Source organism: Podarcis gaigeae (assembly GCF_964106915.1).
Source record: "Podarcis gaigeae genome assembly, chromosome: 3".
NCBI classification, from domain to species: domain Eukaryota; kingdom Metazoa; phylum Chordata; class Lepidosauria; order Squamata; family Lacertidae; genus Podarcis; species Podarcis gaigeae.
In genome coordinates this window covers 103,423,477-103,444,442 of record NC_139680.1, presented here as the reverse complement: position 1 = coordinate 103,444,442, position 20,966 = coordinate 103,423,477, and the positions used below count along the sequence as shown (strand labels likewise).

The 20,966-nt window shown below is 46.0% G+C and overlaps 1 protein-coding gene across 1 annotated transcript in view; it reads left to right on the top strand.

Moving 5' to 3' along the window:
* The window catches only part of LOC310841718 (cullin-9-like), a gene marked incomplete at its 5' end in the record, with an annotated part of 53,466 nt that extends 33,081 nt beyond the window's left edge, over nt 1–20,385 (top strand). The window contains 22 exon segments of the mRNA XM_083732934.1: nt 404–537; nt 642–827; nt 1,092–1,207; nt 1,747–1,929; nt 2,297–2,454; nt 2,957–3,197; nt 3,353–3,527; nt 3,947–4,092; nt 6,459–6,567; nt 7,467–7,663; nt 7,751–8,022; nt 9,515–9,878; nt 10,451–10,591; nt 12,962–13,126; nt 13,234–13,397; nt 14,060–14,153; nt 14,658–14,732; nt 15,113–15,223; nt 16,013–16,130; nt 17,009–17,142; nt 17,272–17,363; nt 18,879–20,385. Coding sequence (XP_083589060.1) covers nt 404–537; nt 642–827; nt 1,092–1,207; nt 1,747–1,929; nt 2,297–2,454; nt 2,957–3,197; nt 3,353–3,527; nt 3,947–4,092; nt 6,459–6,567; nt 7,467–7,663; nt 7,751–8,022; nt 9,515–9,878; nt 10,451–10,591; nt 12,962–13,126; nt 13,234–13,397; nt 14,060–14,153; nt 14,658–14,732; nt 15,113–15,223; nt 16,013–16,130; nt 17,009–17,142; nt 17,272–17,363; nt 18,879–19,086 — 3,583 coding nt within the window. The 3' untranslated portion in view covers nt 19,087–20,385.
* Nucleotides 20,386–20,966: the final 581 nt, after the last annotated feature.

The following is a 20,966-nucleotide window of genomic DNA, read 5'->3' as shown; positions in this document are numbered from 1 at the left end:
CCCAAGACAGGGTTTCCCAAAAATGGGTGTCCAGCTGTTGTTGGACTACAATTCCCATCGGCCCTGATCATACGTCCTGCTAGCTAGGGATGATGGGAGTTGTAGTCCAAAAACAGCTGGAGACCCAAGTTTGGGAAACCCTGTCGGAAGATATCCATCCTGCTCTTCTCCACTTTCATCTCAGTAATAATAATAATAATAATAATAATAATAATAATAATAATAATGATGTTATTATTCATACCCCACTCATCTGGCTGAGTTTCACGTTGTTTAAGCTCCTGCCCTGCTTTGTCCCGACCCTGTGCAGGCATTGCTTCTCAGCCCGTTTGTCCCTGACCTCCAAAGGCCTCCAAGCGTCACCCAAGTCAGCAGCTGACCCTCCACCCCTTTGCTGTTTCAGGTTGAACAGCGCCTTGCGCCACGAGCAGGTCTTTGCCGACCGCTTCCTTCCCGACGACGAAGCTGCCCAGGCCCTGGGCAAGACCTGCTGGGAGGCTCTGATCAGCCCTTTGGTGCAGAGCATCACCACTCCTGGTATGGCACCTCCTTCCTGGCACAAGTCCTCAGGAGCCACACCATCCCTCCCTCCCCTCCCCTCTCCCAGCAGCCCTCCATGTTGACTCTTTCCTGCCCTCCAGATCCCAGCGGCATCAGCCCCCTTTCCTGGCTCCTAAGCCAATACCTGGAGAACCTGGAGGCTTCCCGAAGCGCCAAAAGCCGGGCGGCCATCTTCAACTCTCGCGTCCGGCGCCTGAGCCACCTTCTGGTGCACGTGGACTCCAACAGCCCTGAGCCCGAGGAGCTCAAGCCCCCCGTGAAATCCAGTGAGTGTCTCCCCACTCCCTGCTTGGGCAGATAGGCAGCCCAGGAGGGACAGGTCCCCTTTCCCAATTGAAGGTGGGAAGGTCACTGCAGGGGAGCCTCTGGGGGCCAGGCAGACCTTGGCAGGAGCAAGAGGGGCTGCAAGGGGGGTGGCGTTGGAGGGAGAACTGGGGAGGGAGGAGAGCCTCAAGGTCCCGTATACTCAGACGTGGGTGGCTGGGTGCTCCAGTCCCCGTGAATAACGCCACACAACCCCCACTTTGCAGACGGGAAGAACGGGAAGAACAAAGAGTCGAGCTCTGGGACTGTCAAGGCAGCCGTGAAGAAGCCCAGCAGCACCTCTGGCATCACCCAGTGCTGGAAAGGGGTGGTCCAGCAGCAGGTAGGGGGAGCAGAGGACCAGGCGCGAAGGGGGGCGCCAAGCAGGGTGAGATGAGGCGTAGCGACTCTCCATTGCTGCAAACAGATGTCTTCCTGGCCACGTCTTCCATGGCAGACCAGTCACTAGTCCTGCTGCCTTGCTCTCACTGTGTCTGCATGCAGCTGCTTCCCTGTCTATTAAGGAGTTACTGGGAAGGCAGCCTTGGGGAGAGCTGAGGCTGCAGGACAGGACGGGGTGTGGACCAGCCTCTCCCAGGAAAGGGGGTTTCCTGGCTCCAAGCTCTACGTGGTGCTGCTAAATTAGGTGGGAGCCTCGCTCTTATTTTGACACTTCTGCCCAGTTCCAGTCCCATGCACAGACTTTCCTGATGACTGACAGACAATCCAAAGATGAGAGAAAGGGTGTTTAATGCTACCCAGAACAGGCAACCAGCCAGGGATCCCTGCCCACAGGAAGACTTCCAGGCAGGCCCCAGGGAGCCAGAGAAGGGCGTGTGGGTTGCTCTGACCCTGTTGTGCTCCTGCCGTCCTTCTGCCCAGGTGAAGCTGTTCCTGGAGTCCTCCTGGCAGGCCCCGGACTTTGTGGAGCGCTACTGCAACACCTACCTGCGCCTCCGCACCGCCATGGAGGAGCTCTTTGGGCAGCAGATGTCCTTCATGCTGGCCCTGTGCCACGGCTTCTCGGGGGGTCTGCTGCAGCTCTCCTTCCTGACAGCCATGCACGTGAGTAAGGGCGCAAGGGTGGGGGGCACGGCCTAGTCATGGGGGAGCTCATTTGCAAGGAGCAGAACTGTCCCTCTGACATCCCCCCCGGCTCTGCAGGCAGCCTGGCCCTGCCCCTTGCACTTCCAGGGATGTCAAACGTGGCCTCATCTCAGAGCCTGCTTGGCTCCCCTGGCCTGATCACAGAGCAGCCAGCCTCCCCTTCTGGGATCTTCCCCAGATGCCTTGTCCATCCCCTTCCCTGGAGGCATTGCTGCTGGTTTGAGGGAGGAATCCCCTCCGCCCCCCTCGACCCCCTCCCTTCATGGAAGCTCCACCTGCTTCTTCTCCCAGCTTCAACTGGTGCCTCTTGCTCTGTGGCCAACAGGTGAGTGAGCAGTTTGCCCGCTACATCGACCGGTGGATCCAGGAGAGCTGGGCGGACTCTGGCAACGTGGAGACTTTGCGGCGCCTGCAGCAGAGCCTGGAGCCCGTCCTCTTCCTGGCAGGCCTGGAGTTGGCCAACACCTTCGAGCACTTCTACCGGTGAGGAGGCCTTCGTGGGGCAGATATGTGGAATCGTAGTGGGGAGGGGAGGGCCAGAGCTCGGGGGGGGGGGAGAGCAGCTGCCATACAGGCAGAAGGTCTTGGGTTCAGTCTCCAGGAAGGAGAGAGATATTTCTGCCTGAAGCCCTGGAGCCACTGCCAGTCAGTGTGGACAGTGCTGAGCTGGAGGGACCAAGGGACCAGGCGCAGTCCAAGGCAGCTTCCCATATTCCCAAGGAGCTGCTTGTCATGTTGTTCTGGGAGACGGTGCAGGTGTCGGGCAGGAAGTGGTGCAGACTATTCCTGGCACTTCCGTAGGGAAGAAGGAATGGAGAGCGCCAGTTCAGCTGCTGGGTTCCTTCCTTCCTTCCTTCCTTCCTTCCTTCCTTCCTTCCTTCCTTCCTTCCTCCTTCCATGGGTCTCTTGTACGTGGGACTGGCCCGCCCTGCAGGAGAGACGAGGGGGGTCTGGGCTGATGGGTCTGCCCTTTCTGCTTGCGCAGGTACTACCTGGGAGACCGGCTCCTGTCGCAGGGCAAGACGTGGCTGGAGTGTGCGGTGGTGGAGCACATTGGGCTCTGCTTCCCCAACCGCTTCCCCCAGCAGATGCTGAAGAACCTGAGTGAGCTGGAGGAGCAGCAGCAGCAGTTCCACCTCTTCCAGCTGGAGCAGCTCGACAAGCACCTGCTGGAACTCGACCAGGATGGGAACTGGGAGGCGGAGGAGGAGATGGAGGAAGGCGAGGTGAGAGGTGAAGGAGGAGCCAGCAGGGCAGAGCCCCAGCCCTGTGGACCACGGCAGGAGGTCCTCTGCCCCGCAAGGCCTTTTCTTCCTCCGTTGACACTGCCTGGGGAGCCCCCACTGTCCGCCAAAGCCACAAACCTCCTGTATTTCCCCAGATGGTGGAGGCGCAGCAGCTGTTCTCTCGGGAGGAAGAGGTGGAGGTGAAGGTGCTGGCGCTGTCTCCACGCTGTTGGACCATCTCCTCGTTCTGCTACCTGGAGGATCCTGCCCGGTTCTTCCCAGAATCCCTCAGTCAGCACCTGAGCAAGTTTGCTGACTTCTACACCCAGAGTGAGTGGCAGGCTGTTCTTGAGCCCAACGTGAGCAGCTCCTTCCTTGCAGGCATCCCTGCCTCCCTCAGGCTGAGTTTCTGGGGGGCAGGTGGACCCCACTTTTACACAGGACTCTGAACTTGGAAATGAGAACCATCATACTATCTATAAAGAAATGATACAAACCTTCACGGGGAGCTGTGAGTCTTTAAACCATACTTTGAGAGAGGCAGCGTTAAGAGGTTCATAATCTTTGGAAAATCTGGCTAATCTACGGAACGTGGGATGAGACAATTTTTAAAAAAACAAGATTTGTGTTTTGTTCATGCTTCTCCAACCCCAGTATTGTGATCTCCTGTCCTTGAGCAGAGAGGCAGAGAGAGTGTTGCCCGTCTTGCCGCCGTATTTCTCCCTGACCGTTGCCCTTGTCTTTCTCAGGTCAGAGCCGCTTTGGGCTGGAGCACACCAAGCCGCGGCGTTTGCAGTGGACGTGGCTGGGCCACGCGGAGCTGGAGTACCAGGGCTGCCTCCTGCACGTCTCCACCCTGCAGATGTACATCCTCCTCTGCTTCAACACCGCCGAGGTCTGAGACTCCCTTCATCCCCACTTGCTTGCCATCAGCAGGGCATCTTCTGTGACTTAGAAGCAGTCACCCTCTGAATTTTGCACAGCAGAGTTGAAATTCCTGCAGGATGGGAACTGATCCCTGCAGATCCCAAGGCTTCTCACTGGGCCCCAGCCCCTGTTAAACAAATGCTGGATGTTCTGTGTTGGGAGGCACTTTGTTTACTCTGCAGATCCATTTAGCTAGCCTTTTGTCATAGAACCAGGATCTTTTGTGTATGACTAGAGTGGGGATGGTAGGAAGTTTGGGGTGGAATTAGATCAATGGGACTAGATAATAGAAATGTAGAGCTGGAAGAACCTCAAGGGTCATCTAGTCCAACCCCCTGCAATGCAGGAATCTTTTGCCCAGCATGGGACTCAAACCCACCACCCTGAGATTAAGTGTCTTTACCGACTGAGCTACCAAGGTGGAGGGTGTTCACCAGCCTGTGTTCAGCCAGATAGCTTATCTGATAGAGGCTGTAGGTGACTGCAGCGGCTGCAGGCAGTTGTTGCCCGAATTCAGTGAAAATATTAAGACCTACAGAACTGGTGAGAGCTTAAGGTTACATATTCTGAGACAGCCAAGAATTCTTCACCCCAGAGTCTCAGCACTGCAGTTTGGGGCTTGGAAACATTACTCCATGCTTTGCAATGCTGCTGCAATCATGGGGCGACCTGGGCTGAGTCTTCCTTCATTGTACTGGGCATCTCTTTGCCTGTGAGCTCTTCTTCTTCTTCCCTGGGAGCTCCGCAAACAGCCCAGCATGATGGCCTAAGGCACAGGACCCTGTAACCCGGGGGCCAAATACAGCTGCCTAGTCCTCAGAACGTTTCCCGAGGCCCCACACGCCTCAGTGGTCCCAAATGTTTTTGTGTGTGGCTGGAATCCATTCTTCTTTTACACATAAGTTTTATTTTTGCATTTTCTATTTTACATAAACAAATGAATTAACTGTATAAGCATATAATCCCTTTTGACTCCCCATCCCCGTTGTGGTTCTTAATGTAATAATTTTCCTCTCTGCATTTCTTTCATTACTCCATTTTTATAAATCCTTTGTCAATTCATAGTTCAAATTTTTACTACAAGTTTTCTGTCAATCCTACCAATGTATGTAATTGTTTACAATAGCTTTTCAAATAAGTTACAAACTTTCCCCATTCTTTATTTAAAGACCTACTTTTCCTGGTTTCTAATTCTTCCCATAAGTTTTGCCATCTTAGCATAGTTCATCAATTTTGCCTGCCACTCTTCTTTGGTTGGGGTTGTACCATCTTTCCATTTTTGTGCTAGCTGAGTACGCACAGCCGTGGTCGTGTACGTAAATAGTTTCATCTGATCCTTTGGGATCTCTGGTCCTATAATACCTAAAAGAAAAGCTTCTGGTTTCTTAGGAAATTATATTTTCAACATTTCCCCCCAGTTCATTGTACAGTGGTACCTTAGTTCTCAAACTTAATCTGTTCTGGAAGTCCATTCCAAAACCAAAGTGTTCCAAAACCAAGGCACGCATTCCCATGGAAAGTAATGCAAAATGAATTAATCCGTTCCAGACGTTTAAAAAGAACCCCTAAAACAGCAATTTAACATGAATTTTACTATCTAATGAGAACATTGATCCATAAAATGAAAGCAATAATCAATGTACTGTACTATAAAATAAATAAGACATGTAGATGATAAAAATTAAAATTCTTTTTCTTACCTGCACTGATGATAGTCGTTGTTTGGATGGGGGGCTTTTATCCATTTACTCTGTCACACAATCAATCAGTAGCTGAACTGGGTTCCACACAGTCACACACAAAAAAATTAACTGAAAAAGCCTCAAAAACAGAAACGCAAAATAAATAGCAAAAACAAAAGCACCAAACTTAATCCGTTCGACTCCTGAAATGTTCAGAAACCAAGGCACAGCTTCTGATGGTGCAGGTGCCTCAGAAACAATAGCCAACAGCTGCATTGCATGTTCGGGTTCCGAAAAATATTCGAAAACTGGAACACTTACTTCCAGGTTTTCAGAGTTTGAGAACCAAAGCGTTTGAGAACCAAGGTACCATTGTATATCTATAATATGTAGAAAGTAGCTTACTGTTCAAAGGTAAAATGTACACTCATTGCTTTGCCTACTTTTGCCTCTAGACCCACCTTCATAAGCATGTGGGCCTGGGAAGCTGACAAAAGGGTTCCACCCGAAAAAGTTGGTTTTCTTTTATTGCATTTGCAGTATTCCTTGCAAGAACTCTGGGGCCGAAAGTCTAGATGCCCCAGTATTTCTTTGCTCCTCCCTTTTCCTCTGTGTACTCACCTTCATTTCCAACCCCCCTTAATTTTCCTAGGAGGTTTCGGTGGACACACTGTTACAAGCCACGGATCTTTCCCCCGTCCTCCTGCACCATGCGCTGAAACCTCTAACAAACGAGAATGGGATCCTGACCCAGAGTCAGAGTAAGTATGGGGTTCAGAGGAGGAGGGAACAGGGTGGATAAAAATAAAAAAATCAGATTTTTAAAATAAAATGCTTTTGGAGGAAAAATATTTCTAAAGATAGTTTTCTATTTAAGTTACATTAAGTTACATTGTAGTCCAAAGGCTATTCATCAGGAAATAAGGATTTGTTTTAAGTTTTTCATGTGTTCTAAAACTCAGTCTAAGGTGGTGGTGTTTTTTAAATCATTTAACCACATCAGTTAACAAACATGGATACATATGCTACAATGTTCTTGTTTTAGTTAAATAAATTGTTTAAATTGTTGTTAAGGATATGATTATTTTTCTCCTTCCAATAAAGTACAGCAGAAAAGTTGTCCAAATATAAACAGTTAACTTACTAAACCTCACAATAATTTCATTATTATCTGTCAGTGTATTTCTAATAGTATAACTAAATCAGTAATTTTTGATATAACTGTAAAAACTGCTCTGAAAATTATTCTTCCAAAAATGAAACCTTCCTCTGGTTGTAAATATTAAGATTATACCAGCAAGAATGAGTCTTTCTGTAAAAAAAGAGAGATTTAAATCATGCTTTAAATTGATTTGATTTTAATCAAATCCACCCTGTGAGGAAAGGACTTTGATTCCCTTGGGAAGCTAGCATAGCAATGTGGGTGGGATTTTGACTTCCACCTCCTGCCATGCAGCACTTAAGTTTGCTATGTTGGATGGTGCAGATGAGGAGAGCTCTTCTGGTTGGCATCGCAAAAGGGGAAACCTGTTCCGTGAATTGAAGCCCCATATTCTTTTATTGTACCTTTAATATTTTGTTGGAAGCCACCCAGAGTGGCTGGGGAAACCCAGCCAGATAGTCGGGGTATAAATAATAAATTATTATTATAATTATATAGATGTCTTGAGGCTGAACGAAGGGACGCTGAGTCAAATGTCCGGCCAGCGCCTGTGGCTGTTGCCCAAGCAGACCTACTTGAATGTGGAAGAGAACGAGGGCAGCGCTCTGGAGAGGAAGAGGAACATCATCTGCTGCCTCCTTATCCAGATCTTGAAAGAAGAGAAAGAGATACACATTGACAACCTGGTGTTCAAGGTATGGAACGAAGGGATGGGGCCTTGCAGCGCAGTCCGACTGGTAGGTGAAGCACAGGGACTAACTCATTCCTCTTGCCTCTCCCAGGTGATCGATGCCTGCCAGAAATGGGAGTCTGGCTCAGCTCTGAAGTTCTTGAGCTTCTGCTGCAGCAGCACGGATGTCCTGTCCTGCATCCTGCACTTGCTGAGCCAGGGCTACATCCTGCGCCAGGAAGAGAACCCGCAGCTGCTGGAGTACATCTGTGCTGAGCCCACCACACCTCACCGGGGCCAAGCTCAGCTCATCTTCCAGAGCACCGATTGCCAAAAGGCCAAGGCTTCTTCTGGGACAGACCCTGGCAACAAATTGCCTTTCAGGTAATGTGCTTTTTTGTTTTGTTTTTAAAACAACAACAACAACAACAACAACAACAACAACAACAACAATAATAATATATTATTTATACCCCGCCCATCTGGCTGAGTTTCCCCAGCCACTCTGGGCGGCTTCCAATCGAGTGTTAAAAACAATACAGCATTAAATATTAAAAACTTCCCTAAACAGGGCTGCCTTCAGATGTCTTTTAAAGATAAGATAGTTGCTTATTTCCTTCACATCTGAAGGGAGGGCGTTCCACAGAGCGGGCGCCACTACCAAAAAGGCCCTCTGTCTGGTTCCCTGTAATCTCACTTCTCACAGTGAGGGAACCACCAGAAGGCCCTTGGTGCTGGACCTCAGTGTCCGGGCTGGATAATGGAAGTGGAGACACTCCTTCAGGTATACAGGACCGAGGCCGTTTAGGGCTTTAAAGGACAGCACCAACACTTTGAATTGTGCTTGGAAACGTACTGGGAGCCAATCCATTTTCCATATTCCATTCAATTTACTCATACAGTCATGATCATCGACTTCCCTTCCCCATCCTTCATGGTTCTATATATTTACCCATTAAATGACTGCATATTCTGATTTCTCCATACGTTTTGTTCTCTTCCCTCCTCATCATATCTTTATATACTTTAAACTGTTGGATTTACTCCAACCCTGCTAACGTTTTAACCTGTTTAACATTATTCTTCATAATAATACCAGTGCTTTTTTTTTCTAAAAAAAATATGTTTAGGGTTACTCTCATTTTGACTCAAGAAAATCACCATTTTACAGTTCATATTGGGGAAAATAATTACAGTAAATGGACAAAAGTACAAAGATTCACAAAATGTTTAGGGGTATGCGTACTCCTGCGTCCCCTCCAGAAAAAAGCACTGAATAATATAATAACAATTTATTATTTATACCCTGCCCATCGGGCTGGGCTTCCCCAGCCACTCTGGGCAGCTCCCACAGAATATTAAAAACACGATAAAACATCAAACCTTAAAAACTTCCCTACACATACTCTGCAAACATTCCCCGCTCTTCCTTAAATACTCGGATCTTCCCGATCTCTTACTTCATTAGTTAAATTTGCTGATTTGACATATTCCCATCATTTTCATCTGCCGTTCCTCCTTTGTTGGTGTTAATTCCCTCTCTCCAGACCTTTCGTTTTAACATGTCACATAGCAGGGGTGTAGGAGCCTGCCTGCCTACTTGTTGTTTACTGGTATCTTCATGAACTTACCTAAAATGATAAAACAAAAGACTGAGTTAAGCATTTGAAAAATCCATTGAAATTAGACTTTATTATAAGTTCATCTTAGGTTGGGTAGTTCGCAAGTCTCTGTGGCTTTGCATAAGGTTTTGTATTTCTCTCAGAAGATTGATAAAGAATGTATAATTATTCTGGTAATTGTTGTGTGTATATCAGTTGCCAATGTGTTGCATGAGTCGTACTACTTGTTGTGATATGGCCGTTCTTGCCTTCAGGTTGGATGCCTTTGGCCTTGGCACAGAACAAGTTCTTATGGAGACGGTCCTGCTTCCCATGGGGCGCACAATGAGCCAAGACGAAGTTGGGGTGCTGATGAACCAGACGGTGCAGAGGGTCTCAGATACCCTGAGCGTGACGGCAGATGTAGCCCAGCACCTGCTTATACACTGTAAATGGAACGTGGATGTTCTGATTCAGCGCTACACAGAGGATCCAGAAGTGCTCCTCTTCTCCTCAGGGATGCAAGTGCGAAACCCCCAGGAGCCCTCGAGCCCTGTCACTCACTGTCCAGTCTGTGTGAATCTGCTGAGTCAAGATGACAACCCACCTGTTCTCTGCTGCATGCACTACTGCTGCAAGGTGAGGTTCGGCTTCCCTTACTGTCCTGCTTGCATTCTTGCCATTCTTGTCTTAGAATATAGAATGTTGTTGCTTTTTGACATTGGGTGTCCCATCTTTCTCCCATTACAGTGGTACTTTGGTTCTCAAACTTAATCCGTTCCAGAAGTCCGTTCCAAAACCAAAGCATTCCAAAACCAAGGCACGCTTTCCCATAGAAAGTAATGCAAAACGGATTAATCCGCTCCAGGCTTTTAAAAACAACCCCTAAAACAGCGACTTAACATGAATTTTACTATCTGAGGAGACCATTGATCCATAGAATGAAAGCAATAATCAATGTACAATGTACAATGCATCGGATGTTTGGCTTCCGAACAACATTCAAAAACCGGAACATTTAATTCTGGGTTTTCGGCGTTTGAGAACCAGGGCGTTTGAGAACCAAGGTGCCACTGTAGTCCTATTGGTTTTGGTGTAAATTCCCAAAACACTCCCCCTTGTGGGTGACTTGGGGCACTGCTGCCTGTGTTGTTAACACCACAGATCTCTAGATCCCATGTTTTCTTCCCTCTCATTTTTTCTTCAATTAGTCCTGCTGGAATGAATACTTGACAACTCGGATTGAACAGAACCTGATTCTGAATTGTACATGTCCCATAACTGACTGCCCTGCGCAGCCGACTACTGCCTTTATCCGCTCTATCATTTCCTCCAAGGAGGTCATTGCCAAGGTAGGCACAGGGGTTCTGACGCACAAACTCAGTCTATCAAAACCTTCTACACACTAGGTGAGAGCTTCATCTTTTCCTTATGAGAGAACACCTGTTGTGTCCTATAGCCTGGGATCTGGGTAATAGGTCAAGCCGTTAATCCATTTAATTCCAGGTATGCTAACTCTCCCATTACTCAGCATATTGCTTGCTAAGATTTCTCTGTTGTCCATCTTGTAGAATACAGTGGTACCTCAGGTTAAGTACTTAATTCGTTCCGGAGGTCCGTTCTTAACCTGAAACTGTTCTTAACCTGAAGCACCAATTTAGCTAATGGGGTCTCTTGCTGCTGCCGCACTGCCGAACCACGATTTCTGTTCTTATCCTGAAGCAAAGTTCTTAACCCGAGGTACTATTTCTGGGTTAGCGGAGTCTGTAACCTGAAGCGTATGTAACCCAAGGTACCACTGTATCTCATTTGCTTGAGACGTTTTGACCTGTCTGCCCTGCAGGCACCTGTTTGTACAGTCATACCTCATGCTGCTTTCGCTTCAGGTTACGTCTTTTCAAGTTGCTTCCCGCGGCAACCCGGAAGTAGTGGAACAGGTTGCTTCCGAGTTCGCCGCTCACGCATGCGCAGAAGAGCTAAATTGTGCTGCATGCGTGCGCAGACACAGCACTTCTGAATGCAAACTCTTCAAGTTGCGGACGTGCCTCCAGGACAGATTACGTCCGCAACTCGAGGTCTCATGGACTGACTTAGTGAGTGCCTGGTTCCACTTCAGTAGGGAACTGGGATAAGTTGTGTTTCACTTCCTTCAGGTTCATGAATAAGGTTGCATCCGACTTCTGCATCATTAATTTTGTGTGTGTGTGCTCTAAGAATACTTGAATCTGATTTTTTAAAAAAACAAATTCTGCAGATTGCCATATTTGCTTGTACTGTACTATTCTGATTGTGCTTATCAGGAGGGATGTTTGGAAACCCCACCTCCTGATCACTGGAAATTGTGCTGAGCACACTTCCTTATTTCAGTTCTGCTAGGTCACTAGGCATTGTGGAGCCCTCCGCACTCTCAAGCCCTTTAAGTGCTTGAAACATTTTGAAAAAAACACTAAAGCTGAGATTTTCAGCATACCCAATCCAGTATCTATTTTTAGACTTGCATTATGTGATCGTGGAGTTTTAGAATACATATAATCCTGTCTATGATATGTCAAGGAGATCACATTTAAGTTTTGTACTCATATACCTGATTAACTCAGGTTGATAGAACATATTGCATCTTCAGCATTTATTGGCCAATATGCATCTCAAACTAAAACCTTGGAATTATGTTAGACAGAAGCTATCTTCTGAAGGAAGCTATCTTCTGAAGGGACGCGGGTGGCGCTGTGGGTAAATGCCTCAGTGCCTAGGGCTTGCCGATCGAAAGGTCGGCGGTTCGAATCCCCGTGGCGGGGTGCGCTCCCGTTGCTCAGTCCCAGCGCCTGCCAACCTAGCAGTTCGAAAGCACCCTCGGGTGCAAGTAGATAAATAGGGACCGCTTTCTAGCGGGAAGGTAAACGGCGTTTCCGTGTGCAGCTCTGGCTCGCCAGAGCAGCGATGTCACGCTGGCCACGTGACCCGGAAGTGTCTTCGGACAGCGCTGGCCCCTGGCCTCTTGAGTGAGATGGGCACACAACCCCAGAGTCTGGCAAGACTGGCCCGTACGGGCAGGGGTACCTTTACCTTTACCTTTATCTTATGAAGGAAGCAAAAAAATAGTGTTCTTTGGTGGTCTTCACCTCAGCTGTCCTTTGGGATATAGGATATTTTTTGTTGAAACTGGAGATACAGTTCAAGAAATCCTAAGAGTGACACCTTCCTGCTCTTTAATAATGAGTTGAAGCCTATGATCCCGTTAGGATAATGTCAATTACTTTAACAGCATCAAGAATCCTTCTGCTCAGTTTTTAACCAAAGCTTATCTTCTTCAGAAGACGACCAAGCTTTTTACAGTGTTTAACTGAGAAGCATAATAGTACATTGCAAAATTCAGAAGGGTTGGCCTTTCCATAAGACCATAGTAGATATTCTGGGCGGCTTATTGTTCTGCCTAATATTAATTAATACTTTTGCCATGACACTAACGCCTCCTGTAGCAATTGAACTATTATGATTAAACTGAGAAACCTAGGTAACACATTCTTTTTAAAGGTGGCGATTATCCCTTATCCTTTGAAAGTCTGAGGAAAAACTATTGTTGAAGATCACTTTGTATTTTTTTGGTCAGCAGTTCATAGTCCCAGAAAGTTGCTCTAAATCTGGCACGAGATTAATCACCAGCTGTTTAACTGATAATTGCACAAGTTCTCCAGAACTGCCACTTGTGTGTTTCTGTTCTGCAGTATGAGAAAGCGCTCCTGAGGGGTTATGTTGAATGCTGCTCAAACCTGACCTGGTGTACCAACCCCCAAGGTTGCGATCAGATCCTCTGCAAGGAAGGTCTTGGCTGTGGAGAAGCCTGCTCAAAGTGCTCTTGGATCTCCTGCTTCAACTGCAATTTCCCAGAGGTAAGGCTGAGATGAACCATGGAGAAAGTGAACCTGTCTCCTCACAGGACTTTTATCCGGGGGTTTTTGCCCTCCCAAGTCAGCTTGGGCTCTGTAATTCCTTGCAGGCTCACTATCCTGCCAGCTGCAGCCATATGTCCCAGTGGATGGATGACGGTGGGTTTTATGAAGGGATGACCGTGGAAGCCCAAAGCAAGCACCTGGCCAAACTCATCTCCAAGCGCTGCCCAAGCTGCCAAGCTCAAATAGAGAAAAATGAGGGCTGTCTGCAGTGAGTGCCTCTTTGTTTATTAGCTTATTTAGTTAGAGGGCAGAAGAATGATACAAACTTGGATTGCATGGGAGGTGTCCCCAAACTTTCTTTGGCTTCTTGTCTGATGCCTCCTTAGTTGTACATAACATGCATACTTTTATTTGTTTGCTACCTTTCCATAGCTGTAAGCTGCCTTGAGCGTGGTTTTAACATGAAAAAACAAAACAACCCACATAATTGCAAGAACAAAAATAGTCGCAAAGAATAAATAAAACATCAAAGAATACACAACCAAACAGAACAATTTCCACATAAATCGTATGGGGAAGGTATAAATGAAATAAAGATACAGAAATTTAATATCGGTAACAGCAGCAACCCCGCACACAACAAAATGCCCTAAACAATAACCCAGCCCAAGAGTCTGTTTAGCAGCCTCAACTTTTGTAGCTGGAGTCATTCACGGCCCTCCCCTCCCAGGTCATGTGGGAAGGCTCTGCAAGGCTGGGAGTAGGTCTTCCAGGATTCACAGCCAAGCTTACTTACCCCTGCACAGCGATCCCAGTGCAGGCAAGGAAGAGAAGGCAGACCAAGAAGGCGGCCTGATCTGGCCACCAGGAATTAATTTTCTGGCCACACCTTATGCTTGAACTAACTGGAATTATTTCTGTTCTACGCAGTATGACTTGTGCCAAATGTAACCATGGATTTTGCTGGCGTTGCCTGAAGCCTTGGAAACCAACCCACAAGGACTATTACAATTGTTCCGCTATGGTGAGTTTAGTACAGGGCATACTTTGTGTCTGGTGCTGCGTTATTTATTTGTTTAAATTCATCACTTGCCCTTAACCCTAAGGTTACAACAATTTAAAATCCAACATTAAGGACCACCTTGTCTCCTTTCAAACCGACCCGGACCCTGTGATCATCATGTGAGGCCCTTCTTTGTGTGCCTCCTCCACAAGAGGTCCGGAGGGCGGCAACACGAGAATGGGACTTTTCTTTGGTGGCTCCCCGTTTGTGGAATGCTCCCAGCAGGGAGGCTCACCTGGCGCCTTCATTACAAATATTTAGGTGTCAGGCAGAAATATTCCTCCCAGGCCTTTGGCTAATCAAACAATTTGCCTTTTAAATTGTTGAGGGGTCTTGTTTTGTTACTGCGTTGTGTATTTGTGTTATATTGTAAACAGCCCTGTGATCCTCTTGATGAAGGGTGATTTAGAAATTTAATAAATAATAATAACTCCAGTTAACTTATTTCCTGCTTCCCTCCCTCAGGTGAGCAAAGCAGCTCGACAGGAGAAGCGTTTCCAAGACTATAATGAGAGGTGTACCTTCCATCATCAAGCAAGGGTGAGGATCGCTCCCCTGTACTTCCGGGACAAGGAACATAATTCAGCCCCGGTGTCTGCTCTTTATCAAGTTTTACCATCCAAGAATACTTCATAGGCAGCTGGTTCTAGTATTAGTGGTAGAAATTGGCCATGAAAACCACTTGGGCTTCTGTCACACAGAATTTGTGTCTGCCTGTCTGGAATAGTAACACTTGGCCATCTTGTGAAATCTAACATCTCTAGTCCAAAAGATTGCTTCCTGTGAAGAAACAGGATTGGTGGCCGTAATAGTTTGGTTGTAAATCAGTGCCTTGAAAGGAAGACTGGGCTCATGTCTGCAGATAAGAAGCGTTCTTCCTGAATGGACAGGATTGCTGAGACTCTTCCTTTTCATTGCAGGAATTTGCCATGAACTTGCGAAATAGGGTTTCCACTGTCAGTGATGTGCCACAGATTCGGTCCTTGACATTTGTCGTCGACACCTGCAAAATGCTGGAACAAGCACGGAAAGTAAGTGCATTAATCTGAGAAAGAGGAGGAGGAGGGACACATGGATGCATGTCTGCCGCTCTTCTTTCCGACTTTCTTCTGCTGCAGTTCCTTCGTCCTCTTTCTGCAATAGAGTTTAAACTCATTAAGAAAATACAACCCCAAGAGGATCCACAACATTCAGATCAATGGAAGGACTGGATTTTGGAGGGATAGGAGAGGCAAGTGCCTGAGCGCAGCAAAGTCTTAGAAGATTTATTATTCAGGGTGGTGGGTGGAAATAAGGGCTGCTGTCCAAAGGTGCTGGCAGCCCAACACTGCATGCTATCCCCACTCTTCCTTTGGGAAATTCTGGTGGCATCTGGTGACTCTAGTTTTTAGCTTGGCCAGCAAGGCTAGTAAAAATGGTGAAGCCCTGGTCAGTGCATCCATTTGAGACAAATATTTCCTTCTTGAAGCCATGCAGTATTTAATATTTTAGCGCTATACCTGCACTGATTCTTACAGTGCAGAAGGCGTATTTCAGATGTCTCCCAGAGGCTCTTGGAATCTGTCCTGGCTTTCAACAAAGATCCTTGTTTAGTTCTTGCTTTGATTTACGATCTTGATAGCTCCAGATTGTTTTCTGAGTTGCCTATGCTGTTCTAGACATGTGTCCAGAAATGGAGGCTCCGTTCTAGCCATAACTATGCCAGAAATAGCACAGAGCAGGAAAAGTGCCATTAGGAAGCTGTGCCTGGAAAGTGGAGGGAGAAAACCAGCTGCCTGTAATATGTATGTAAATGTGGTGTTTTGTGCTCTCTCTCTCAGGTGCTGGCTTACTCCTGTGTGTACAGCTACTATAACCAGGACACTGAAAAGATTGACATCATGGAGCAACAATCAGAGAACCTGGAGCTGCACACCAATGCTCTGCAAATCCTTTTGGGTGAGTAGAAGTGAATGGGACTGTGTTCGCAAGATGATGGCTGCTATTGACTTCAAATACAGGTTCAAACAATGCTAGATTATCAGGAAAGGCAAGAGAGCATTTCCTCATAGCAACCACCTGGGTAGCTCTCATCCAGATGCCTGACTTTCACTCCATGATTCTTCTAAATATGACTAAAAGCTTACGTAATTTTAAAAAATAAAATCAAAGCTATAATTCTCTTGCAATAACACACAATCCATGCTGTTAGTTCTGTCATGACACTTGGGCCTGCCCAGACTTTTGCCCTGTATTTAATTCACCCCCCCCCCCACCAGTCTGATAAGCAATAATTAAGTAATGTATCTATGAAAAGTAGTTAAAAGAAGTCCTTGGGACCAGAACAATACGTGTCTCTTCCTCCTTTCCTCTGTGTTCAGAGGTGCCAGCTGTGGCCTTCTGCCCCAGTACACAGCATTCAAGTAGGTGTGTCATATCCTTGTCTAGATGTGGGGCTAGGTTGTAGGCATAGTGACTCCTGCCCCTTTCCTTCATCAGTCCCTTTCCCCACTAAACCCCCCTCTAGTTTTACTATAACAGGCAAAATGAGAAGAGTGGACAAATACTATTAAAAAAACAACACAGTTTGAGTGCCTTTCTGTATGCATACGAATAAATGCTCAGTATCCAAACCAGAAAAACTGGAATAAAAAGGAATCTCCACCTATATTTTCCCCATTCCTCTTCTGATCTGAAATTCAAGTGAGGCAGAATGAAAGTTCTCTAGCTGCCTGCAACTTTGTAGGATGGATTAGCTGAGTCAGGTCTACCCTTTCGGTTGCTACTACTCAGCCTGCAGCCCGAAGGCTCACGTTCTTTTGATCCTTGTATTTCAGAAGAGATGTTGCTGCAGTGCCAGGATCTTGCCTCTTCGATTCGACTGCTCAAAGCCGAGCATTTTAATACAGGTCTAGAGCTGGTGCGCAGGATCCAAGAACGACTCCTAGCAATTCTGCAGCATGCCACACAGGTAACAACTATTAACTTGACCAGGAGTGTGTTCTGTCCAGCAGTGTAGCAGAATGGGAAATGCTGTCGTGCAGTTTGTTTCGGAGGGGCTGCCAGTGACATTTTCCGACCTTTCATTATATCCTGACAGGACTTCCGGGTGGGATTCCAAACCCGACAAGGCTCTGAACAGAGGGAGATGAAGTTATCCAATGTGCCTAATGCTACACCTACTTATAAAGAGTGAGTTTTCTTGCAGGGGTGACATGGGCAGTAGTACTAGATGGTGGGTTTTGCATTCTCTCCCTCTCCCCCTCTCTCTTTCTCTCTCAATTGTATTAAATTTTCTATTTTACAATTTCAGATAAACATTTTACATACTTTAGCATATCCAATGACTTCCCTTCTTCTCCTTCCATGGTTCATTTTGCATATCTTACATCCCTGCATATTTTATAGTAACTGTTCCAATCGGTTTTCCACTATTACATCCATCAAAAATTATTTACTCTGTTGAATTCTTCTTAATGCTGCCAGCATTTTCAACTTAAGTTGCCCATCTTCTTTAGTTGGGACCTCACTTTCCATTTTTTTGGTGAACATAACACAGGTTGCAGTTGTTGCATACATAAATCACCTTTTCTGACACCTGGGGATTTTAGTCTGAGTTATCCCCAGCAGAAAGGACTCTGGTTTTGGGGGGAAAGTAATTCTAAACACCCCCTGTCCCCTGTTCATTATAAATCATTTCCCAATACTCTTTTACCTTTTTACATGTCTACCACATATGAAAGAACATTCCCTCCACCTCTTTACACTTCCAGCACTTATCTGATTCTGTCTTGTAATTCTTAGCAAGCCTACTCTGAGTTAGATACCATCTTTGGATCATTTTCAAATAATTATCTTTCAAAGAATCACATGCTGTCAATTTCAAGTCGCTTTTCCAAAGTTTCTCCCTGAGGTTAAAATCTATGTTGTGTCCTGTATTTATTGCCCAGTGTGTCACTGAAGCTTTAACTAGCTCGTCTTTTGTTTCCCATTCTAATAACAGGTTATACACTTTAGACAAAATGTGAGTTTTGCATTCTTAGTGAGGTACAACATATCTAGAGTTACTGCCTAATCTGAGCATAGAGCAGACTGAACAATCTAACACATGTCACCATCCAGCAACCCAGACACTGAGCTGCTCTCCCTCTTGGAAGCACCCTTTTCTTCCTGCACACTTTAATTTTCTTTTTGCACAGTGAGCTAGACAGGTTGTCATTTCGGCTACTCTTAATCTGTGGCCTGATGGACCAGGTGAGGGGCTCTTGTGAGCAAGTTAAGGCTCTGAATGTGCCATCCCCTGAGGTATTAGCAGTTGTAATATTGTATGTATTTTTGAAAAATTACAATACTTTAAACCCACTCTCCTTCAAAGTACGATACCAGGGTGGGGTACAAGAATGTAAATTAAAACCAAGAAATACAGTCATAAACAAAGAATACAAGGTGCAGATAAAAACAAAGCAGAAGCAGCAATTACAATGATATAAATACACAATTTATCCAGTTATTGCTGGAACGGTGGTAGCAGTCCTCACCCAGGATTGCCAGATGTTCAGAAGTCCAATCACGTTTCCCTGAAACTCCCAACAGTAGTTGAGTTCTCTTAGGTCTTAGCCAATCTTCTGTTGTGTTTATAGCGTTTCTCGTGGTTGTTGGCTAAAAATGTGCAAGGTGCACTGACTACAAGGGTTTGTTTCCGCCTAGGCTTGTTTTCGACGCGGCATCCGATTCAGCCGACACAGATGATGGTGGCAAAGAGGAAGAGGATGACGACGAAGATGAAGACGAAGAATACGTCCCCGAGTGGCAGGAGGAGTATGATGACGAAGATCTCGATGATGACAATATTTCTTACGATGATGAATCGGAGAATCTGGAGAGGGATTCTTTCTTTTTTGACGACGCTTATTAGTAGAGTTGGCCTCCTGGCACCCCAAATTCACACCAGAGAATCCTGGAGTAAAACATTGCCTGTCACTCAGACAGCCTTGTCCCGGCTGCACTCTCTGCTCTGCTTCTGTCATAGTCCAAGGACAGCAAGGAGAACTAGATTTCAGTCAGGCGGGAGTTTGTATGGTAGTTTACAACAAAAGGGTGCTTTCCTCTTTGAGACGGCTGGTTGTGACTCTCTTGGTACAACTTGCAGGGCTGCTGTGCCCGGTTACATAGGAACTTCATCAGCTCTTGGCACAAGCGGTGGTGGGGAGGGTGTGTTCTTTGTCATCTGTGAGCTTTTTTCCCATGCTCTTATTTGGGGAATGAAACCCAAGTACCAATCTAGCAACAGGTCCAGCCATTATCTCGTCCCATTACAGGCTTCAACCTTGAGATATTCAGGGCACACCACATGCCATTTATGTCCGTGTGAAAAGTTACACACCACTCTTGCCTGTATTTCCTGTATCTTATTTCCACACTTGCTGCTATCACCCAGGAATCCAGCCTTGGCAAAACCTACTTGATTTCATAATCTAGCCTGACGATGGCGAATGGCCCAGGAATCGTAGTGACACAGCCTTGAGTGCCAGCTTTTTAGCCCAGTGGCTTTTGGTTCTCAGTAGTGATGTTCCCTGTGGGGTAAAGACATGGAATGTGCACCCACCACACAGGCACGCACAAAATATTTCTTAAGGGCCTCTGTCTGCCAAGGCGATTCTCATTTCTGTTCTAGCACACGTCTGAAAACTAGGGGCGGAGTTGTTCACTCCTTTTCAGCGAAAAGCTATCTGCTGGATTGAGTGACCAGGGAGGAATGTTCTAACTAGAGAGAAGGTAATTTAGGTCACTGGGTGTGTTTGGAGATGAGAGCTGGTGAAATAGTTAAAGATTTTTTTTGAAATAGAGCTCAAGTGCCCTGCTCTGAGTCTGACAGGTAGTTCTGTGGGTTGCCAGCACTCTTGAATGGACATGGTTTTGAGTGTACCTCTTTCGTTGAGAGGTCAGTTTTCTGTGGGTTTTTTTTTTTTTTTTTTTGGTTCCTTTGTCATTGGAATCGTCTTCTCTTCCTTCAGATAGGAATTCTGCAGGATGTAGAGGTTCAGAGGGTTCATATATATATAATAAATATATATATATATACACATATATATATATGAAGAAGCTGAAATTGTTCAGATTATTATGCTTTATCTTTTCTTGAAAATCAAAAAGAATCCTGAAACAACAAGATTATACACCACCTGTTTATGTAATAAACAGTTTTTTCCTTTTATTACCATCTTTTTAGTGTGGTTCTCTATCCTGCTTCCCATACTTTCCCAATTTCTGTTGCTTATGGCTAAAATAGAGGTTAGCAGAAATGCAGTGCTGCTGCAGGTGAATCCCTATGTCTCATTGGTAACATCAAGGGTGTTTTTTATTTTTTATTTTTAAATCAAAACTCCAAACATTTGTCAATTAGTCTCAGTCACATTTGTGCAGTAGTCTCAGTCACGTGAGCGGGCTTTTTAGTCCAAGTTTTTTGGTTTTTTTAATGCAGTGTTTGCTTCTTGCTTTTCCGTGCCCCATAGTTCCAGAATTAATTAACCTTGCCACCAGCCTCACTCATCACCCTATCTATTCCCTTGTCTCTGTGACTGGTGTACTAATGTTCAGTTCCTAAGGGCCTGTCCATGGCGAAGCACTGCAGGGGTACAAATATCTGCCTCCATGAAATTTAGCTCTACGTGGATTTGAAGTATGAATTATTGGAGAAACAAACTTTCAAAATAAATCAGAAAAGTTATATGTATAGGGTGCTGAATATAAAGGAATACCAATAAATACTGGGCTGGAGAGGGATGAGTGTCAAAG